This window comes from Juglans regia, chromosome 4 (assembly GCF_001411555.2).
Source record: "Juglans regia cultivar Chandler chromosome 4, Walnut 2.0, whole genome shotgun sequence".
In the NCBI taxonomy this organism is placed as follows: domain Eukaryota; kingdom Viridiplantae; phylum Streptophyta; class Magnoliopsida; order Fagales; family Juglandaceae; genus Juglans; species Juglans regia.
In genome coordinates, this window is record NC_049904.1 from 5,564,488 (window position 1) to 5,576,193 (window position 11,706).

At 38.4% G+C, this 11,706-nt stretch overlaps 2 protein-coding genes across 6 annotated transcripts; one reads left to right on the forward strand and one right to left on the reverse strand.

Moving 5' to 3' along the window:
- The first annotated feature begins 485 nt into the window (after window positions 1-485).
- Window positions 486-4,465, forward strand: LOC109012827. Its single transcript, XM_018994654.2, has 6 exons — window positions 486-1,318; window positions 2,004-2,192; window positions 2,311-2,550; window positions 2,909-3,126; window positions 3,446-3,700; window positions 4,054-4,465. The coding sequence occupies exons 1-6, from the start codon at window positions 904-906 to the stop codon at window positions 4,297-4,299; spliced, it is 1,563 nt and encodes a 520-aa protein (XP_018850199.1). The 5' UTR covers window positions 486-903; the 3' UTR covers window positions 4,300-4,465.
- An 875-nt stretch (window positions 4,466-5,340) lies between these two features.
- Window positions 5,341-11,231, reverse strand: LOC109012826 (mitochondrial import inner membrane translocase subunit TIM14-3-like). 5 transcript variants are annotated; one of them, XM_035689679.1, is made up of 7 exons: window positions 10,941-11,231; window positions 10,803-10,826; window positions 10,519-10,731; window positions 10,336-10,434; window positions 8,627-8,780; window positions 7,155-7,333; window positions 5,341-5,955 (listed from the first exon to the last, which is right to left on the reverse strand). In XM_035689679.1, the coding sequence occupies exons 5-7, from the start codon at window positions 8,669-8,671 to the stop codon at window positions 5,799-5,801; spliced, it is 381 nt and encodes a 126-aa protein (XP_035545572.1). In that variant the 5' UTR covers window positions 8,672-8,780; window positions 10,336-10,434; window positions 10,519-10,731; window positions 10,803-10,826; window positions 10,941-11,231; the 3' UTR covers window positions 5,341-5,798. The 5 variants fall into 5 exon arrangements, with proteins under 5 accessions (XP_035545572.1, XP_018850194.1, XP_035545574.1 ...); XM_018994649.2 differs by having other exon boundaries at window positions 8,627-8,783; XM_035689681.1 differs by having other exon boundaries at window positions 8,627-8,783; window positions 10,336-10,450.
- Window positions 11,232-11,706: the final 475 nt, after the last annotated feature.

Sequence of the window (11,706 nt, forward strand, 5' to 3'; positions counted from 1 at the left end):
ATGAAATAGAGGGAGGATATTGGTTTCACCATGTAAGGTGTGTTACGGATCGACCGTGAACAGTAATTAATCCGTAGTATTACTTTATTATTGGGACTATTATGTTAATAACTTCGGACGGGTTGTTTCGTAGAGGAGCTGTTTATAAAAAAAAAGGTGAAAACTTTAGTTTTATATTTAGTCAAAAAAATTTAAAAACTGATTATACAATTGTTTTATTATTTATTTAAAAAATAACAAAGGAAAATCCCGAGATGAAAAGAAAAGAGGATTAAATTACTTTATCCAAAAAAATATAAAAAGAGGATTAAGCAGAGAGAACATTCCCCCGAAGTCACATGCGATCACTAAGCAGGCACCGACCGAACCTTTTGCCAGCCGACAGCCGTTACGCGCACGGCGTTGATGTTCACCACGTGGCTCGATCCCTCAACGTCAGTCCCCCCGCAATTTCTTCACAGAACAGACAGTGGCCTCATCCTGCGGTTCGTATTCATCGTCTTCAGAAGATCATGGACAGGCTGAAGATCAGTTAAAACTAAAGCAGTGGGGTCAATTCGACAGCATAAAGTTGGTAATCAACGAGGACCAATCTCAGATTCTCACAGCCTAACGATTTCATTGTTGGAAAGTTGAAAAGACAATATATATATTAATAGCATATCAGAAAATGTGATTTTGTTGCCTTTTTCTTCGCAACAAATAGTTTCTTTCGCTTTGCAAACATGGTGGTCGGTTAGGTTCTTTTTTTTTTGGATTCAACAAAACTGCAGGCTTCAGTTTCGCTCTTGCAAAGTTGCAAACTCATCTCCCTCCCTCATTCTCTGACTAGCTCAACTGAATTGAAGTTTGAGACACTTTAGTGGGTTTCCCAGTTCTGTACTCGGAGCTTTTTGAGTGGAAATGTCGGAAGTGGGAGGATCGTATACTAGGCGGGACGACCTGGCGAGTCTTGTGGAGGACTCGGGGATACTATATGGCGGGGAACCAATCGGAATCTTGACGCCCTCGTTTGCAACGACGAGCTCCGAATACGTATCGGGTGACTCGCGGACCCGTGAATCGGAGAGCCTCAAGGATCAGGCCAAGGGATTCATGATGGCTTGGGGCGAAATACTCCTGGAGTTTGGTCGAGGCTGCAGGGACATTGCTCAGCAGAGCCTTCTGACCGAGGATTCGTATCTCGTTCGAAAGTTTCGGAGGCCGTACTCTAAGGTTTCGGGTAGATTGAAGTACCTGAATGAGTTTTTACCTGAGGATCGCGATCCGGCTCATGCGTGGTCCGTTCTGTTCTTCGTTTTCATTCTTGCACTTGCAGGTGAATTTCAATGCATTATGGCAATAAATTATCTTTTTTCCCTTCGGTTTAAGTATGTATAAGAAACTACGCAATTTGCATGAAAATGGTCTATCAAAATCTACTTCGAAAGCTTAAGTAGATCAAGAAGGTGTTAGTTAATATTTGTCTGTAGTTTGCTTGTAGTCAGATTTATGAAAATCACTTGCCTTATTTGTCGGTTTAAGTTCCATCCCTCGATCACCCTATGGATGGTTTACGATTTGTGATTTTGATCCTACATATTCAACAATAAAATTGTGGTTCATGTAACAAAAATCACCAAATTTGAAAAAAGAAAAAAAAAAAGAAGTTATGGCTTCTGTAAATCTAGATAATTTTCCAGTCATACTATTGACCAGATTCCGTTTTTTAACATGGTTTAATACTTGTTTTGTAAGTGGTGGAGACCATTGCTTTCATGTTGGTTAGGTTGGCACCGTCTTTTAGGGTTGTTTGCAATAAATCCAGGGAACTCAGCGCAAGTGTGATTGTTGTCACTACATTTTCTATTGAAACTTGTTGAGATTGAAACCTACCTTCATTTTTTTGGACAGAAACCTCCAGTAGTGTCATACTAATCGCCATTCATGTAGGTTTCGTTTTTTTTCCCTTTCTGGTGTGAGATACAGATAGTTTTATTGACATTGTTAAAAATGATGGGCAGCTATGAACGTAAATACCAATCATAACAGGGTTCCGCCAGTAAAGAAAGTGCGGATACATCCTCCCACTGCAAGCCGTATACTACTTCCAGATGGTAGACATATGGCTTATCATGAGCAAGGTGTTCCAGCTGATAGAGCAAGATTTTCCCTTATGGCTCCACATCCTTTTCTTTCCTCACGACTTGCAGGTACAAACCAATAAATCTTCGACCCTTTCAAGTGGTATCTAGGGGACTTTAGCTTGTGGTCTTGGTGAAAACTAACAGAGACTTAGTACTGATCTTCAAAAAAATTTCTGTATGAAAGGTATACCGGGTGTTAAAATGTCATTGCTTGAAGAGTATGGTATTCGATTGGTCACATATGATCTTCCTGGTTTTGGGGAGAGTGATCCTCATCTCAGTCGGACTCTTAACTCATCAGCATTTGATATATTGCACCTGGCTAATGCGGTTGGTATCTGTGACAAGTTCTGGATGCTGGGCTACTCAAGTGGAGCGATGCATGCTTGGGCTGCTCTCAGATACATTCCTAACAGGATTGCAGGTTTATCAATTTTTTTTATTTGGTTTATTCCTATATTTTGAATAAATTTAGGTAATTCACATGATCAGCATATTGTTGTTTTAGGATTTCTAAATCTTATATTGATATCCAATTAATCAATGCATATTAATTGTTTGTTTGATTGGGCTTATGCATTGAAGTGTATTGTGTCAATGCTTCTCCACCAATTGATATGTTTCTACATATAATTGGTGGTTGATTTCATGGTCATGTTGGTAGCCTTTCCTCTTATCTTTTGCACTCATCGCTTATTCTTTCTCTTTTCATTATGCAAACACAATAACTAGGTAAAATTGAAAATAACTTAATTTTTGGTGGATCGTTTTTAAATATGCAGGCGCAGCCATGTTGGCCCCAATGATTAATCCATATGAGCGGGGCTTGAATAAAGAAGAGATTAAAAAAATTTGGGAAACCTGGGTTCCAAGCAGAAAGTTATTTTACTTCTTTGCTCGTAGATTCCCAAAGTTACTCTCCTATTTATATTGGCGAAGTTTCCTATCTGGAAAGCATGATCGAATTGAGAACAGGTTGAATCTGTCGCTGGGAAAAAGGGTGAGTCATACCGTCATCTTTGATAAAAATCCTGAAAACTACATATGTTTCATTTTGTTCCTTATTTTGGAATGCTCAATGAAACTTTTTATAATCAGTTGCTTACAAAACTGAGATGTTTGGGTGAAATGTATGATTTCATCTATATTTGAATTGAAAATTTTCAGTTGTTACTCAAATATTATATATAATGTTCCACAATCTTACCTATTAAAAACTAATGTTCCATAATCATAGGTGGAAGCCTTCATAAGCTACAGTTTGCAAAGAAGCTTTTCATAACTTATGATTATTTATATGACAATCTTGACATGACCAGGATCAAATGCTGGTTGAAGAGCCAATATTTGAAGAGTTTTGGCATAGGGATGTGGAAGAGTCTATCCGCCAGGGCAATCCAAAACCATTCATCCAGGAAGCCATGCTTCAGGTATCAGATTGGGGCTTTAGCCCAGCAGATCTTCAGGTGCAGAGGAAGTGTCAGAGAAGAGGCTTGCTTTCTTGGCTAAGGTCATTGTACAGCCAGGAAGAATGTGAGTTGGCAGGATTCCTAGGCCCAATACACATTTGGCAGGTTTATCTCTTGCTTCTTTGTTGTTGCTTGATTCCCTGCCCCAATATTTGCAGCTTAAAGAAGAAAAACAAAACAAAATTCTGTTATGCTTCTAGAATTCTTGAGTAGAGGAGACTAAAGTCATTTTCTGAGAATTTCTCTAAAGAATAGCATCAGACCTTCTACCTCCCCAAGTGGTTTTCAGTTTTCACTGATCTGTGGTTTTCCGCCGTCTGATGCGCTGTGATATTGGCCAGGGCAAGACATGCTGTAAAATTTAAGTTTGATTGCATGGTACAATATTTAAGCAGCTCACTTTTATATTTATGTTGATTTTAATTATTATTATTATTTTTTTCCTGAATGCTGAACAGGGAATGGATGATCAGGTAGTCCCACCACCAGTGACTGATTATATAGTCCGAGGTCTACCAGAGGCCATTGTGCATAAGCTCCCAAACGAAGGCCATTTCTCTTATTTCTTCTTCTGTGATGAATGCCAGAGACAGATATTTTCCACACTTTTTGGTGTCCCCCAAGGTCCACTTGACTTAAAAGTTGAAATGGATCGAACTCCATTGGAAGGTGAGAGAACTGCTGCAGATTCTTCCACAAAATGATTATTGCTGATGATTAATTATGACCAATATGCTAGATTTTACTTGAAATTCGGATAAAATACAAGTTGCTCCTATGCTCTCGGAGCATGAAAGATGAGGGTTGAATTACTGTCCTTTTCATAATTTTTAATGATAAGAAATTCCAATGAGAGAAGTTGAAAAGCAAGGAGGCAGCAATTTTATTTGGGATCCTGTGATTTTCTGCTCTAATGTTTTTTTTTTTTTCATTTACATTAATAACAGCACTTTTCCTCAGTTACAAACATACACCTCCCCCTCCATGTCAGGCAGTCATAATTACTTTATACATAGATCAAATTACTTTGTGCATTAAATTTGACTCCACTGTCTACAGTTCATTGCATGTGCCCGGGTTCCGGGTCTACTATATATCAGTCATTATTCATTCTCATATTTTACACCTGATAATCTTTTTTTTTTTTTTTTTTAATTTTTCATAAGGTGTGAGATAATGAATAGTGAAAAAGAATTATTCAGGAGTAAAACCTTGGAATAAGCAGCGAACTTTCAATAAAACCTTGGAATGAGCAGCAAACTTTAAATAAATACAGAATCCAACAATCTGAAAATCTGAAAATCGATTTTTGGATTGCCTTTTAACACTGCTCCTTTTAAGACAATCTGGTTTAGTTTGGACTGAGGTAACATCGTGCCCAAGAGCAGGATGGATCTTTGGAGCTTTGTTTACCCAATTTTTCTTGCTAATGCACCTGGTGTGGCAGGAAAGCATGGGCTTTCTTGATGGCCAGCTCAGATTGCATCACAATATAGCCCTATATCTTGCTTTGAAAGCGTCCATGCATTAATTTTTTTTTTTTCCTATCCTATTAAACTACCTAAATTTATAAGTTTACTTTCATTAAAATCTTAGATCCATTTGTGGATCTAGCACTTCTCAATTTGAAAGTCTAGCAGCCTAGTCCAACTCTATAGGAGAGGATCCCTGAATTATTTACCGTGTTCGGCACCACAGGAATTGTATACGTGTCATTTCCATTTATGGTGTGGTAAATCGATGTGTCAATCCAAGACCAAAAAGGCTTCATTGCTACAAAATTGGCATACATTTGATCAATGTGATCACAACCACCAATTCTCACAAATAATGAGCTATTAGTGTTTACACTGAATGTATAAAAATAGGAGAGAAAATTAGCCGAAGCAAACAGAAGTCCCAACACCATGATCCACAACCAAACGAGGACTAAATAATTATCACCCCAATTATAATCTTTCATCCTACTCTCATGGACATCCATGCAGAATTTCAATCGAGTTCTGTCATGGTCACCAGATTCACAAGTCTCGTGACAAATGGTATCACTTTTCTTTTTCAAAATCAGTCCAACTAGAGGTTATAAAGAATCAAGGGACTGAAAAAAAAAATGAGGTGACAGTAATGGGAGCATGCATGCTCTTAAACTCACTTATGAAACTTCTGCAGAAATGCCTTGCATGTATGGAAAGTATTAGCCCAATCAGAATGCAGAGCTGCCACCCTTGGTCTTTCCCAGCATCAGATCTTTTGCTTCATTAATTTTAGATGCGAGGTAATGACTACCCCCGGCATCAGGGTGATTAGCGACCATCACCCTCCTATGTGCTTCCTTAACCTTATCCACTGGAGTTCTTTCCCTGCAATACAATCAGATAATGAGGAATAATAATGACAAGCATATGAAACACCTATGGGAAAAGGAAAGAACCACAACTTTGTATAAACAGATATTCTGTAATCTAGAAATTTATTAAAACCAATGGTTGCAATTTTTCAATATGGAGGGGAACTAAAATAAACATGGCACCTTCAAAACGTAATTTGAAGTCAGGTCTATGTCACAAAACCCACCAGCTTATCAAGTCATCACATTAATATTCAAAACTGAATCAACATCCATCAAAGTGGTCTGAGGACTGAACTTGCCAAATAATTACCAGTGTGACAGCTGGCAAGGCCAAAGTGGTGTTGGGTGATTAGGGGTAAAAGCCAGGGTCAGAAATATGCTGCTGCTTCTTCTCCTTGTATTATTTTCTATTATAATACTACTTACTAGAGCAAAGACTTGATCAACCTGAAAACCTCCATTTCAGAATCAAACTACCTCAAATCAGTAAGAGGAAATCCCATGTGAGTTCAGAGGAAGGTCTGATAATCTCGTTCTGGTTATCAGTAGATATTCTAATCACTTTTCTCAATACTTTTTTGAGCATGCACTTCGTCTCTGGGAAAAACAATTCCGATGAGTCCACAAATGGATTGAGAATTGAGGACCTGAGGTAATAATGGTGCTTAAGAAAGGCTACTGTCTATGACACCCGTTTCTCGACTTCTCCCACTTTGATTTGATGGAGTAATCAGATTGGGAAGAGACAAGCTCAAGAGTCAATGACAGACGAGAAATTTCAATCCAAGCATTTACATTGCTTGAGCTTGATCTGAGCCCAAAAACCATTTTCCATTACTAAACTCTGGATTAGATGGCCAAATGTATAGCTCAAATTGGATTGTAAGCACATCTACTAGAGACAGGAATGAAAACCAACACCACTAAGCCCAAACCATGCTTATCCTGAATTACCATCCTAAACAAGCACACATTCCAGCTTGATGCAGATCAAGTAGTTTCTCACACCAAGGAGGGACCTTTTGTTGTTCAGTATATTATTGAAATGCAGTAAAAAGGATAAATGAAAATCTAAAGAGCAAAGTGTACATCATCTGTGATTCAAATCAACAAACAAAAGTATTCAGTAAAAATACTCAATTCAACACACGACATCAAGCAACTAGAATGACAAAAATCATAAACTGGCATAAAATAGGTCACATATACCTGATTCCAAGTATTAGAGCAGCTTCCCTCCTAGTCATAGTAGTCTGGAAACCACCATCATAAAATTTGCGCATTCTAGGTACTGATGGTCTTGCCTTGAATGCCTGCCAAGCTTGAATGCTATACCTACCACCATAAGCAGCAGCTGCAATAGCAAGTCCTGCTAGCAATGGTGCAGCCTGATGCAGATTTAACATTTAAGCTTCATGTTGTACTGTTGGTTAAAATTAATCATGAATCTAAATGGTGAGGGATGAGCAAAATGAGCAATGGACAATATTTAGGGTTGTATATAAACAAGACTTCGACAAGCCACTCAAGATCAGCTTGGTCAAACTCGAGCTCGGCTCAACTTGTTTAATAAATGAGTCATTTGTGAATACAAAACAAAATTGTGATCGATTTTAAATGACGCAACTTGTATAGAACTCGGCTCGATTCATTCAAACTCGAATAACTTCTTATTTATTTATTTTTATTAGTATTATCTTTCACTTTACAATGAGAATATGTAAGTACTTAAAATATAAAATGAAATTATGTGCCTAATACTATACATCTTGCTTGAATCCTAACAAGTAACAAGTATAGTCAATATATATATATATATATATATATATATAAATTGACTATATAATGATATTTACAAAAACTCAAAACTTGTTATTTGTCATTGAGAGTTAACATTTTTATGACATGGTCGAATAATGTAAGTTCTTCCAAGTAACATTATTCAATTATGTCAAAAAAATGTTAACTCTAAATGAAAGATAAACATCTTGAACTTTATGATCCCTTGAAAGAGCCCATCCCTTGGATATCAATAAGCACATTAATATCACAAACTTAAGAGTTACATAAAGAAGAAGCCATTAAAAGAGAATCCGATGCCTTTTCTCAAATTTTCAATAATTACACCTAATGATCAGGTCAATTTCCCAACCAAATTAAAAAGTCGAAGGAAAAAAAGAAGACAAGTTTGATTGAATCAAAACAGAAAATGGGAGTAAGTTAGAAATGCAGAAAACATAATGGATAATGCAATTCCACTCCGTTTGATTACTGATAAAACCGAGAAGCAAAGAGGAAGGGAGAGAGATTTAAGTAACTAATAAAAAGAGGAAAAAACAAAGCTTTCACTCTACTAGGTACATGCTAGAAGCCGCCTTTGTTAGCTAGTGTCCAAACCATTTAAAGAAGCAAAACTGAAATGTTCAAACCCGTTCGTATTTTCTCACAGTTATCCGGAATCCAAACAGAGGGACTACGTAAACATCAATTTGTACGGGAAATAAGCAAAAGCCCCCAGACTAGGAATCATCTCAATCAAGAAAATAAAACCCTAGAAAATCTCTATAGAGCATCCCCTTCGCGCAAAGAACATAAGAAATCAACAAAGAATTTAAAAAAAAAATCAAAACGAAACAAGAGGAAAAAAAAAAAATGAGGGGATGAGTTTATGGAAGGCCCACCATTTCCCGGGATGTTCGTCGAGAGGACGAAGCTGAAGTGGACATTCACAATCAAAGGCTTTCAGGCCGTGTGGTTTTGCACTGTTATGCGCAGCCTTCTGTTCTACGCTTTCTCAGAACACGACTTCTTTGAACCGGAATCACACGATAAGGGCTGCTGGTTTTATAACAAGAAATACGTGTATTTCATCAAAACAAATATTTTTAAGAAAAAATTGGATCTAGAAACCCTCTGAAAGTAAAAATAAAAAAGTAGAAAGATTAGGACCTTGTGCAAAGGTAGTACTGGGGTTTTTATTTAAAAATTCTTACAGCTACCTGGGTTGTTAACAGAGGCATTTATACAAGAAATGTGTGGCGCCCTCGACCCCCACGTGTGATTTGGCAAGAGTCGCGACGCCGGGATGCTAGTCGCTAAGATCACACACCCCAAGCGCATTGTGAAAGCGTGTGTAAGCATGCAATGAATAAGTGTGCAATTATAAAAGCAACGGAAAAATAAAATGGCAATCTGAAATGCTATAGTACCAAAAATTAAAAAGTACATCATCCAGCAAAATAAACCATAAGTCACCAAGACTCTCAAACACCAACATAAAGTTAATTACAGTCATCCGACTAAATAGTAGGAAAACACTAATCAAAGATACATAAGTGGAAAAGTCCCCAAGTCTTCACTCCTCAGGCAGAGCTGATCCTCCATATTCGTATCCTTCCTTTGCATCAAAGTCTACAGTACCGCAGAGCGGAACCGCAGGTGGTGACACCATAGTGAGATTTCATAATCTCAACAAGCAAAACCACAAATTAACACCCAAAAATACAAACACGGAAAAATATGGATAAGCCAAAGCAAAGGGGAAAATTTTGAGACTTTTAGCAATATAGAAATTTTACAAAACCAATATCCTTTTCAATAATTACAGAAAAGAAGCCACACTTAAATATCCACATTTCCATTTTGAAAACATCCATTTAATTACGGTATGCACAATGGTCTCCCTTTAAGACCATCTACACACTCTGGCTCCCTTCGTCACACCACAGATAACGACCATGCAAGTGACTTCGTAACGAGAGATGTCCAGCTCCACGCTCAACACGTACGTCACTAGGCACCCTCTAGCCTCCTCCAACAGAGAGGCCACAGAGTCGGCACGAGAATGTTACCGTCTTGTCTGAGCCCGTTGTCGCTCGACGACAGCCTAGGGGACCACTCAGGTTTATACACTCCCTAGTGAACAGATGAGCTCTACTGAGATAATGCCCCATCTTGGCTTGGGGTCGTGATACACACACTCACAAACATGTTTTTAATCTTTTGACACCAAAACCGCAATTTTCCAAGTTCCCAACACAAACACAGAACAAAGCACAATTAATACAATTTAATGACAAGCAATAAATAAAATGCAAATATGCAACAGGTAGATATTGGATGACATGACACAGCAAAGTACGACAAACACACAGCAAAGTACGACAAACATACAGCATAGCACACAATTTCATAGTTTCACAATTTCACAACTACACACGATTCCCAATGCTTCACCCAACCCCCGGCCAACAATTCATCACCAACTAATTTTATTATCCCAATGCTCTACAGGCACTTGGCCACTTCATTTACAATCCGACTGCAACAAATAAAATTTAATGATCTTTCCACGTTAGTATTTCAAGGGTCAGTCTGGAAATTTACTTACTGCGCGGATGGGAAATTCTGGATGATACAAGTTGAGTCCTAAATCGCCGATCGTGGTGGTTCCTCTCGGATTGAGACAGAATCTTTTTGGTACGGGTTGCTGCACAGAGGGGCATCTGGTAAAATTGGATTTTGTACGTGAGCCAGAAAATAAAATGGCAAGGCAGGAGGCAGAGAAGCTTACCGAGGCAGCGTCTGGAGGGGAGGAGGATGAAGGTGACGGATCTGGGAAAGAAAATCAACGGTGACGCAGTGAGGGCGAGGACGCTGTGCGACGACGGATTTGAGGGGCTGGCGGAGATCCTAGACGGATTTGGGCGTGGGATTTGGTGGAGGAACCGAAGGGTGGCCAATCGGCTTCGTGGTGTAGGTCACCGTGCGACAGCCGTGCTTGGGTCTTCAGCACAAGAGAGAGAGAAATCGTAAGAGGGAGAGAGAGAAAAACAGAGGAGAGACATACGAACTTACCGGCGAGAGGCGGCGCGGCCAAGGCTGGAATGGCGTGGCGGCGGACAAAATCACAGAGAGGAAAAAAAAACAAAGAAGTTTAGAGAGAGGAGGGAGAGCGCGAGCGAGAGAGAGAGATTGAGAGGCAGTGTAGCTTACCGGTGACGGGGGGTTGCGGTGGTCGTGCACGGCGCGGTGGAGCAAAAGAAAACAAAAGGGCAAACGCCGACGGGGAGAGAGGAGGGTGAGAAGTCAACGGGGAGAGAAGGGGGAGAGAGAGAGGAGAGAAATCTACCCCTACCGGAGCTGGACGGCGGCGCGGAGAGGAGACGGCGGCGCGAGTTTGAGGGGGAGATGTGGCAGTGGGACACCGTTTTGGGTGTGCAGAGCGAGAGAGAGGAAGAGGAGGGGAAAAAAAAGAATACTGTTAAAGATGCCGCTCGGCATTGATTGCTAGGCTGCCGTTAGTTTAAATTTATCTTTTTATTTTTTTTTATTTATAATTTTTTGTTATTTTTTAAATATTTTTAAAATAAAAAAATATCATTACATTAATAATTATTAAATAAAAAAATTAAAATATAGAAAATTTCAAAAATTAGGTGTGAAAGTAGCATTTTCTAAAAAATAATATTAAAAATTCCCACACAATCATTTGTTTTCATAATTAATTTCATCTAATCATTACAATTTTTTTAAATTTTTATACAAAATAAAATAAATAATTTAATTTTTTTAAATTTTAAAATAAAAATAATTTTTAAAAAATATATTCTAATAATATTTTATTTATTATTCAACTTTTATCTCAATTCGTCTCATCCATAAAAATAAACGAAACCAAATTTCTTAAGTACATGGGCTGGGCTTTGGGCCTTAAAGTTGTACTTCATATTTGGTTTCACAAAATGTACGGACATTAGGC